Below are 10,783 nucleotides of genomic sequence, written 5' to 3' on the forward strand. Positions count from 1 at the left end.
AGAAATGGGGAACCAGTAATTCCATACCCTCTTGACTGGGAGTAAGCCAGATTTTTTCAAATTTGTGTCCTCCAGAGGGATTGGACTACAGTGCCAATTGCCCCCACCCAGCCACAATAGGAGTTGTAGTCCAAAGTATATAGAGAACACCTGGTTGGGGAAGTCTGAATCTTTTAAAAAATATCCTAAGGATATACAATCTGGAACTTTAAAAATATCCATTGAGTTGAGTGGTAAGTAAAATGCGACTTAGACATACGAAAGTAAGTGAAGTTCTCTTGGCCACCTATGAAAGTGGTTTGCCATTACCTTCTTCTTCTATAGATGTTTTTCTACAGTGGGTCAGAATAAAAATGCTTGCCTCTTGCATAGGTCCAAGCTGTCTAAATGCCCTTGTCGGAACATTCCCCACTCGAAAACGCTGCTTCTTTCACCTTCCAAGAGGAACCAGGCTCTCACATTTGTTGCAACTTTTACTCTTAATTTTGTTCCCAAACCGGCTTCTCTCCCCTCCGAAGGTACAAATAATATCATGCCTCCTCGCAATATTCTTTGGGTTTCTGTTTCCCAGCTGAACATATAATGTACGCAATCCCATGTCGTTGCGCTAAATCTCTTTTTCTGCACGCTCCCATGTATTTTGGAGAAATACAAATCACCCGCCTCTTTCCGACCTTCTCAAGATGGAGGAACCGGCCGACCGGTCGCACATTTCAGACTTATTTCGACCGAGACGCTCCCCCCGTCCAATCACACTGCACTTCGAATCTTCTGGGCTGGGCTTATTAGCCTTTTCGAGCTCGGATTGGTGAATTCGACGGACGCCTTGAGAAGGAGAGTTATTGAATGCAAGGGCGGGAAGAAGTTCCAAGAATGGACCGACCGTCCTTGGATGGTGGGGTTGGAGGAACGATGAAGGCGGAAGCGACAGCCGTGGAGTGAGTGTAAATACCGGTTTTGCGTGGAGATAGAATGACAGTCCCCTACTTTCCTATGTAGCAGGGATGGCATTTTACCCGAAGTAGAAAATCAGAAGGTGCCAAGAGCAGTGTTTCTCAACCTTGGCAACTTCAAGATATGTGGACTTCAACTCCCAGAATTCCCCAGCCAGGAATTCTGGGAGTTGAAGTCCACACATCCTGAAGTTGCCAGGATTGAGAAACACTGGCCTAGAGGATACGCTGCAGAAGAGAGGCCAAAAGAGTTAGGCAACTTTAGGTTGTGGGCTTAAAGGTCTTCCATGCTCCTATGTCTGATTTTCACTTACTCCTGCTGCATTTGGGAGTCCTGCTCAGTGAGACTCTGGAGTTTGGCCCCAAAATATAATTGCGATCCCCTCCCTTAGATAAAGGGATATTGAGACTCCTGGCACCAGTGTATAAATCTCGGTTTTAATAACTTTTTGTTTGTTGCTTGATTGGACTTTTTCCTTAAAAAAAAAAACACTTCCTGTAGAAAAAGTAAAATCCCTTGGTGTCTTGTGAATAACAGTTCCTCCTCTTTGTTAGAATAGGAAGTATTCTTTAATAAGAAGAATAAGTATTCTTCTCTCCTTTAAGGTAATCATGTTCCAGAAGCAAAATAGCTTCACAACCAACACCTTCATTAAAATCTTTATAAAAACTCTTGCAGAAACTGCGTACTTTTTTTCTGCTTGAGCATCGATCACAATGTTAGATTTATTTTGTTTCATCGCACTCATCTAATCAAGATAGTATGATGGTCCTTCCGTTCCTCACCCTCTTACAGTCACAGCTTTAATATTTGGTGTTCTCTTCTACTTGCAGCAACTTTAGGATTGTTGACTCTGTTCTTTCCAGTTATATGGACAAAGATATACGCGTAGCATTTTGTAACAAGTACAGCAATAGAAATGGGTTTTCATGTGACTAGAAAACTGCAGCAAAAGAGAACCCTGCAATGATAGATAAAAGAAAAGAATATATGGAAACCATTGTTATACCTGGGCCCTCCCTTTGGTATTTTTGCACTTGTGCGTAAAACAGTTTCAGCTACTGCATTTTTTAGAAAATATTTTAACCCAGTTTTTTTAATAGAGTGGGGTTGTCACAGTGACAACCCCACTCTATTAAAACACTGGGAGTTTCACAGTGACATTGGGAGTAAGGGCAGGCAAGTTAGAATAATGTGCAGTCACTGGAGAGCATTAGTTGCATTCTGGATTTGGCTTTCAGTTAGAATGTAGCAACAGTGACATCTGATGCATGAGAACAGTAGTGGACAACCTGCATCGTTTTCCCCGACTCCCTTTTTGAGTTCCTCAGAGGTCCCTCTGACCATAATTACTGAAAACTAACAGCACATTTTCCTGCTATAATAAAATGGAAATGCACAAAAACATATACAGTTTTAAGCCCTCAAGTAGATAAATCACAGAAATCCTACCCTACAAACATATGTGATGAGGCCCCATACACTTTATGGCTTTCATCTCCAAATGTTAAGGGTGATGGTTGGCTACCAAAACTTTAGTTGATATGAAGAATCCCCACAGCAGATAAGTCATGTAGACATGTTTCTTAAGAAATTTAAAGACTTGAAAGTTACTGTTTTCTTTATATCATGGTTGTTTATGTCCTCTTCAGGCTTCTAGCTCAGATCAAGGATGTGTTAACGTATGAGGGCCAAACCACAAGTGAAATGAAATTTGAATTACCAGCCCAGGTCTTGGCTGAGCATGCAGTGGTGAGTGGTAGCCGCCTTTTCCTTCAAGATGTTGTCTTCAGTTCTGGATGAATGACCCTGCCCACGTTTCTAAGAGCTAGTTCCATTCTCATGTTTGGTACATGTTTTCCAGAACACCAGGAAGACGCAGAAATTGATGTACACCCAACTGCAAGTGCTTAAATTCCTTCTGGATTTTCTTGACTCTGCCCCTTGCGTCCAGGATGCCTCTGATTCTGCTGTTCGTGAGTATCAGTGCTCAGCAGATTGTATGCAGTTGTGTGATGCAGATGTACTCTGGGTAAGAGTGCTTCTGCTTAATAATATTTTAAAAATGAAGTAGCCTTACAGAATGGATTACTCAATCTTTGTTCCATCTTCTGGCACTCCTACCTAGGATCAAAGAGAAAGTCTGTTTTCTGTTGGGCTTTCTTCTGTGGTAAGCTCTGACTGCCTCAGTGCTGTGCAACATCTAAGCACTATTTTCAGAGACAAAACAGGAGGACTAGAAAAGGTTTTGAGCAAGCCATGTGTACTTTGATTCAACTGGTGTGGGTTGACGTATTGTGCATGCTGATTTAACCCTGACTAAATGAACATCCATATTTCCTGGAGGATTGGAAGCTTGTCCATGAGAAGATCCATGTTGGATCAGACCAAAGGCCTCTCTAGTTCAGCATTTTGTTCCTCCACTGGCCAGCCAGATCCTTTTGTGAAGTCCCAGGCAGGATAAGAGAGCAGTAGTGTCCTGCACAGCAAACATTACTGAGAAGTTTACTACTTCTGTTACTAGAAGTAATATAGAACTATCATGACAGGCCTTAATAGTTCCATCTTATTAAAAGTGTTATCCTCCACCAATGTCTCTCTTGGTTATGGGTAGTTTGAAAATCCCAGCTGATGTCTGGATTCTCCTGTGCTACTTCAGGTTCAAGAACAGATTGTGGTCTCTTGCAGGAAAAGAAATGGAAGAAGCCAAAAAGCAATGGAAGGCCCTCAAAGCAGATTACCAGCAACAGGTGGAGGCTATCAAGGGGGCTGTGCCTCAGATATTAGCCAAACAGGAGGAAGTACGGAGCCGGGCTCTGCTTTTGGAGGAGGCTCTACAGCGCTACCAAGCGAAGGTTCTTCTGACTTGGGAATGATAATGGGGATGGACAGTTGGGGTTCAGAGGTCCCTTGCTTGCTGGTCAAACATTTGCCAGCACCCAAGATATCAAGAAGTACTAATATTTAAGCACTGTATAGCTGTATCATAAATAGATACCCTGTTCATCTGTTTTAGATCAGTGTTTTTCAATCTCAGCTGCTTTAAGGTGTGTGGACTTCAACTCCCAGAATTCCCTAGACAGCATGCTGAGGATTGAGAAACACAGGTTTATATAAATACTTAGATTTAAGTTTCAAAGGAATGCTTTAATTAAAAGCAGCAGTCCTTAAAACTGAGAGCAAAGCTGAACATGACAAACCTGCCTGTCAATCTAATTCTATTGAAGTCTGTGGTCCATTAACTTGAGCTTATACCCCACTGAAATCCATGGAACATCCTTCTGGAGAAGCATATCTAGGATTCCATTGTAGAGTCTCAATGGAAATTGTTTACTTGTTACCAGTAGGCTAGCATTCTCAGAAAGGCTGGCTTACATTTTATGCAGTCATACTAGGTTTGGATAGTCAGAGCAAAAAGGTGAATAATCTGTGTGTCTTTCTTGCCAGAAGCAGGAATAGAATTGTGTGGGCATATCAGATTACAGACAAGCTCTGTATGAATGGATGAATGAAGGGTCTTTCTGTGTCTGGAGAACAATCGGCATAATGGATTTGTCCCAGCTGACCTCCTACAACTCTACTTATTCTATGGAGTCCTTGGTGCTCTCTGAGCTTGGTTGTTTGCTTGCAGACGTTTCATTACCTGACTAGGTAACATCATCAGTACTGATGATATAGCACTGATGATGTTACCTAGTTGGGTAATGAAATGTCTGCAAGCAAACAGCCAACCTCAGAGAGCACCAAGGACTCCACAGTTCAACCCTGAACTACAGATATTCTCTTCTATGGGATCTACTTATTCTAATTCTGCATTTCCTTGATAGAAAGAAGAAGTAGAGGAAAAAGCAAGGAGTGCCCAGAAGAGGCACCTGAAAGAACAGGTAGGGCCTTTCAAATCGACTAATTGCATCTCAACTCTTTCAGAGCAGCCAATGGAACCCTTTGGCTTGATTTCGTTTCCCGTTGCCCTTGCAGGAGCTCTTGAGAGAGCGGCAGCAGCAGCTAGAGAGACAGGTTGCCGAACTGCAGGACAGGTTGCAGGAGCAGAGGAAGGAGTTGGAATGCTTGCAAGGAGAGGTTGGGGAACAAGAGAGCCAAGCCAGGATTTGGCGGGAGAAAATGCAGAGGTGAGGAGGGAAATGGGAAAGTTGCTGTTGAAAGGGCATCTGTAATTGCAGATGTAAAACTTCCAGAGACTGCGAAGCAACAGGGGGGAAAAAAGAGGGTTTCTTTTTTTTTTCTTTCTGGGAGAAAAATGGAAATCTGGCAGAAAGGCAAATACATGCATTGTGTAATTGTTCAGTCTTTACAGCTCTAAAGTTATTTTAGAAAACATTGCATACAATTTGATTTGCAGATAAAAGTGATAAGTGCTTGAAATTGTGGGAGTGTTATCTGCTTTCATCCCAGAAGCTAGAGGAGTTACCAAATAAGGGTATCAGCTGTATTCTTGTAGTTATTTGCCAACTACCCAATGGTACAGCAGATTGCGAAACTTGGATTGAAATTTCTATCTGTTTTTTAAAAGAGTTTTAAAAGGAATCCACTCAAGCCCTCCAAAGTGGATGATCTTGAAAATTGGCTGTAAGGGCCATTCTTTTTCTCCCTTGCCTATTCTGGACTCTTCATTATTTCCAGAGTCTCTGATTTCCGGGGCCTCTTGGAGACTTTGCAAGGTGTAAAGGTGATCTGTGTCTCAGAGAATGACATGGAGGTGGAGCTGACTTCTCATCCCCAGCCTGGGATTTCTGTTCCTCATTGCCTGAAGCTGCATTTACACTGGGGAGAGGATGGCAATGTCACTTTGCAGGTAAAAAAAGTGGGAGGTGAGTTCTACTGGACTTGGTGTGCTCAGAACACCAACCTGATCTTTCTCTCTTCTCCGTGTAGAGTGACAGCCCCTCTTTCCTTCTCCCTGTTGTACTTCCCCTGGGTACCTGCAGCACCATCAAAGGGGTCCTCTTGGAGTTGCAGCACAGCTACTCCCATCAAGCACAGCTTCTGGCTGAAATTGAGCTGCTGAAGAACTGGTGAGCATCTTTTGTTTGCGATGCTGTGTTGCTCCATAGAGCCTAAGGTGATCAGGAGAAGTTTCTGAGCATTGTATGTTGGGAAAGGGGAAAGAGAGAGCTCAGCCCTTGAGAATTTGCTTGGCTTGTAGTACGTTCTGGCATTATCCCCAGCTTGGCTTGTACCAGGTTCTAGCTTCATCCCCAGAGGTACTCCATTTAAAAGGTGCTGGGGTGCAAGGTTGAGAGAGAAGCTCTGCCTTTGCCATTCTAGCAATGCTGTTGTTTATGGCAAACGGTCCTAGGTACATAAAAATGTATATCCTGCCTTTTTTTTTTTTTTTTTTGACAAAATGACCCCAGAGAAATTCACTGATCCTCACCTCTCATAAACACAGACAGTTCAAATGACAAGTTAATACTTTTGCTTTGCCTAAAAACAAAGTGGGGAACAAAATGATTAGGTTTCAAAGCAGGGATACAGAACTTTAATCCATACTAAGCTCTGCCTAAAAAGAGCTTAACTGCTGGGGGAGTGGGGACTGAATTTCTCCAGAGCAGGAATAACCCATCTTGGTTCTTGCAGTAGGAAGTGGGAGGGAGGAAAAGAGAGTGTGGCTGAAGCCAACACTTTATTTTCCAGTGTACCTACCTGCTAAAAAAAACTTGTGCCAGTGTTCTCGCAAACCCCCTCTTGATGTTCACTAGGCTTGAAAATACCTTCTGTTTTTAAAAAGTAGGAGGTTGGCAAATCACCTAGCGCTGGACTCCAGCATCATCTTTATTTACAAGAATATCTCTGGGCCCAAAATGAGCCCAGAAGCTTTCTTTGAAAATACAAGGATGGGTGACTGAGACCTAATACTTTGTTTGGAAATAACCCTACCTGCTCAAAAAAAGGACGAAAAGAAACAAGAGCAACAAGAGAGGATGGCAGGCAGCATTCTGGTAAATCGGGGCCTTGTAACTGCTTACATTTCCATTAGCAACAATTTGGGGAGAGTGGCTATAGCATGTGCCCAAAATTCCATAAGTGCCCACAAGTCCAGAAAGCTTGGGGAGTCTTGTCTTAAAATATGGAAAAAGAGATTCTGCCATGGCTTCTTAAACTTGGGAAGCCACAAAAGTTCTCTGTGTGTGATAAGCATGCTCTGCAGATTTCTCTAAGCATCACTTCTCCTTTCACGAAAATGGTGCTTAGTTGTAGCATAGAACAAGGTTCTGGCTCACAACTGCCTTGTCCTCTGTTTCAAGGTAAGTGTCTTATTCTTCGTGATTCTTCAGGCCCCTACGGCAGTTGTTGTGCTGCCTCATATTTTCAGATGGGTTTGAAAGATTTGGGAGAGCCAGTTTTGTGTAGTGATTAAGGTACTGGGCTAGAAACCAAGAGATTGTGAGTTCTAGTCCCACCTTAGGCACAAAGCTAGCTGGGGGACCTTGGCCCAGTCACTCTCTGTCAGCCCTGGGAAGGAGGCAATGGCAAACCACTTCTGAAATCTTGTCAAAAAAACTGTAGGGACTAATCCAGGCAGTTGCCAGGAGTCAACATTGACTTGGAAGGCATATAATATGTAATGTAATGTAATGTAATTGAGGACTCCTGGCATAGGCCCAGCCGCCCAACCTCATACTTTGAGAATTGCAGTCATGTATGTGGTGATTTGCCATTTTCAAGAGATGTGCTACAATATGCAGAGGCCCACTTTCCTTTCCTCATTCTCTCTGATATTTTAACCTTTCCTCCTCTCTCTTCCCAGTTTTGCAATTGATTGGCAGCCAGAGAAGAGACTGCTCAGTTACTTGAAGCCTTCATCAACTTGCAGCCTCTATGTGGAATCAGGATATCCAACCAGTGGGCAGGTTCGCCTTCTCTCGATAAAGACTCAACATGGCACAACTGACGTGACTTCCTATAAGGTTGGTACACAGTTGTCACTGCTTTACCTTCTGGCAAAAAATCAAGGCCTTAACTGGGCCTGGAAATAGATTTCAACTGGCACAGCACTTCCCGAAAGTTAGAGATATTTTGAAAATGGAATGGTGATGTTGAATCCCATATGACCTCACCCATTCAAGATTCTTTTGCTTCTGTCTCTGTTCTGGATGATTGTCTTTGTCTCTTAGTTGCTAGACATTCAGAAGAAACAAATCAAGCCCTGAAACCAAGGAAGGAATTGGCATAATAGCTATTAGTGTTCTTAAGGTGCTGAGGATTTTTGAAGATAATGATAGTCCACTGTGCCAGGGATGAAGAGCCCATAATACTCTCCATCTTGCTGAACTTAAAAAGTCGTAGCAGCCTTTGGCTGCGTTGTCTGGGTCTGTTAGTATTTCCCAGTATTTCCCCAACATCTGGAGGGCCACCAGTTTCCCACTCCTGCTTTAGGCAATTCCATTTCCATTTTCTAGCTGTATGTCTAGATCTTGCCTTAGCACTTTTAGAAGGAGGCAGCAGATGACAGAGCTGTGAGATATTGCTATATGAGAGCCCAAGGAGGGCTATACGTTTTCTGTTTAAGCAGTAACAACACGCTGTTAATAGTCCATCCTGCGGAAAATAGAACAGTTCATATTTATTCATATGCCCAGGCATAAAACTCCAGTTTTAGGATTTCCTCTGTTCTTTTGACCCTCGCCATAACTTCTGAACCTCTTCTTTCCTGCAGCCCCCACAGGAAAAGCCTTCACTACAGAATTGGTTGGTATATCTGAGCACCATGGACTTCAATACCCCTTTCCTGGCCTGAAAAGCTGCTCTTGCCTGTGTATGTGTTACGTGGTGAGGATCAAGGCCAACTTCTCTGGGTTAGGCCACCTTCTTGTATCTTTGGAAGAAGAAGGAACTGGAATTTAACTGGGACAGCTCTATTGTGTGTGTGCATGTGTGTGTGTTTGGGACCATTTCAGCCTCTACTTCCCTCCCCTTTCACACTTGATTGTCTTGAATTGAGCTTCCAGTTCTCCTCTTTGGATTCTCCTCTTTTCCTGTTACTCTTGCTACTCTTCCTGTTACTGTTATGGCTGGATGAGTGTTGCCCATCTGTAGTCTGTGTCCAGTACTTAGCTTCTCCACATTGTTGAACTTTTTAAATGTTTTGATCAATAAAACAAATTTAATAGTAAATAAATAAAAAAATTAAAAAAAATACTCCTTGGAGGTTTCTAGCTCTCACTTGTCTGATTGACTTGATTATAAGAGAAAGTTTGTTTCATCTTTTAATTCCCTTCTCTTTTTTCCAGACAGTTACTCACATTTTTTTTCACCCATCTAGGCTATATTTTTGCTGAGCACATTACAAGCTTGGTGAATGTGAAGTCCCAAATGGATTTTTAAAGTATATCTGATACATTAATACACAAATAAACTGTAACTTTCAATATTGGTCAAATACTTAATTTGACCAATGTAAATACTCATACTATCCTTTTTTAATAATATCACTGTATAGGTCATTGCTTCATTCAGAGCAGCTTGTTGGAAGCGGAATTCAGCCTGTAGCCATGTGGGGGTAGTGTTGTACCACACTTTTTCATGAAACCAATCCTCTCGAGTGGCTTGTGATGTCACTCAAAAAGGATCTCTGAGCTACTGATGCAGAGTTGGGTTTTCCTTTGTGCCCCTGTTCTCTGCATTCGGAAGGCTGAGCAAACAGGAAAGGGTACCCAGGGAATGACATTGCTTGGACAGTGTGTCCCCTGAGATCAGGTTTGCCCCCACTTGCTTTGCGTTTGGAAAACTGGAGAAGATAGCTCTCTTTTGAAGAGGCTTGAGTCGGGACAGTGTTCAGTTAGATCGCAACTGTTTTTGTGTTAACTATTTTCTTTAATGGTTGATTTTAGATTGAATACTGTAAGCCACCTAGAATCGCTCAAATAGGCAGCAGGGTTACATAAATAACCACCTTTCTTCTGGTCAGAAGGCAGGGCTTTGACTTTTGTCATCTGATGAAGTCTTCCCACCTTTCCAGTTGTAGCTGAGCATTACATCTCCCAGTGATAAAAGGGCTGACAGTTATCAAAACGGCGACCAGATGCAGACTGCCCATCTTCACAAAAGAGGCAAGCTACCAGCTTCTTGTGTCTGAAAAAGCAAGAGGAAATGGAAAAGAGTCCAGTGGCCCTAAATTGCCGACATATAGGTGCCTCAGTTGAAAGGATATTTGGTAGTAGTAACATCAGTCCTTCTAAGGCATAATATTAAGCAGAGCGTTTAGGTTCTTGTTCCTCAGATTAACTGTTTGCAGTCTTGAGTGCAAGAGGGAAGACAGATGCTTGCTCTGCCTTTGGTACTCCAGCAGTGGGTTCTTTGTGGGTGACTTCTAGATGTGTCTGAGTCCCACTGGAGGCTTCTCATCTGCTGCTCCTTAAGGAGATTCCATCACAAATGCTGCGTTTGAAGTCGGGCACTGGGCACTGGGCTAGTGGCTTCCACGAGTTCCCTCACTTTTATTCGGCCAGATGACAGATGTTCTCTCCCCAGTTAGGGCTATAGGGGCACCTGGCAACTTTATCTGTATTTTGTAAAGTTTTGCGATGGAAGAAATTTAGCTATCAATCTGCTAAAATGACCCAGACCTACTTGTTTTAAAAAACATTAGATTTCATTGCATTTGATGTAAATCTTGAATGTCTTCTGGCAGAAAGCGTTTTGGATAGAAAAGGGGGTGGATTTCATTTATTTAGGATATTCATATGGCCATCCCTCTTAAGCCAATAACTCCGGGCAGCTAACAATACCAACCAATAAAAACAACAAAAATACAGTTAAAAACAGACATCATAAATACAGAATACGAAATAGAAAAGCCAATTCTGAT

The 10,783-nt window shown here is 42.6% G+C and overlaps 1 protein-coding gene across 1 annotated transcript; it reads left to right on the forward strand.

Annotated features, from left to right (window-relative positions):
* Positions 1-826: 826 nt before the first annotated feature.
* On the forward strand, positions 827-9,041 carry ZWINT (ZW10 interacting kinetochore protein). The gene is made up of 10 exons (XM_007435377.4): positions 827-938; positions 2,607-2,706; positions 2,819-2,930; positions 3,643-3,809; positions 4,782-4,838; positions 4,933-5,084; positions 5,596-5,767; positions 5,848-5,987; positions 7,724-7,883; positions 8,633-9,041. The coding sequence occupies exons 1-10, from the start codon at positions 847-849 to the stop codon at positions 8,711-8,713; spliced, it is 1,233 nt and encodes a 410-aa protein (XP_007435439.2). The 5' UTR covers positions 827-846; the 3' UTR covers positions 8,714-9,041.
* The last annotated feature ends 1,742 nt before the right edge of the window (positions 9,042-10,783 follow it).

Source organism: Python bivittatus, unplaced genomic scaffold (genome assembly GCF_059951505.1).
Source record: "Python bivittatus isolate LINGU-HERP-01145 unplaced genomic scaffold, Pbiv_v1 ctg000220_np1212, whole genome shotgun sequence".
Taxonomy (NCBI): Eukaryota; Metazoa; Chordata; class Lepidosauria; order Squamata; family Pythonidae; genus Python; species Python bivittatus.

What these genes read in the sequence shown, in the direction of transcription:
- ZWINT (XM_007435377.4), top strand. Translation starts at nt 847, where the DNA reads ATGCAAGGGCGGGAAGAAGTTCCAAGAATGGACCGACCGTCCTTGGAT. An exon ending in GCGGAAGCGACAGCCGTGGA is followed by an intron (nt 939 to 2,606) that starts GTGAGTGTAAAT and finishes TGTCCTCTTCAG; the next exon opens with GCTTCTAGCTCAGATCAAGG. An exon ending in TCTTGGCTGAGCATGCAGTG is followed by an intron (nt 2,707 to 2,818) that starts GTGAGTGGTAGC and finishes CATGTTTTCCAG; the next exon opens with AACACCAGGAAGACGCAGAA.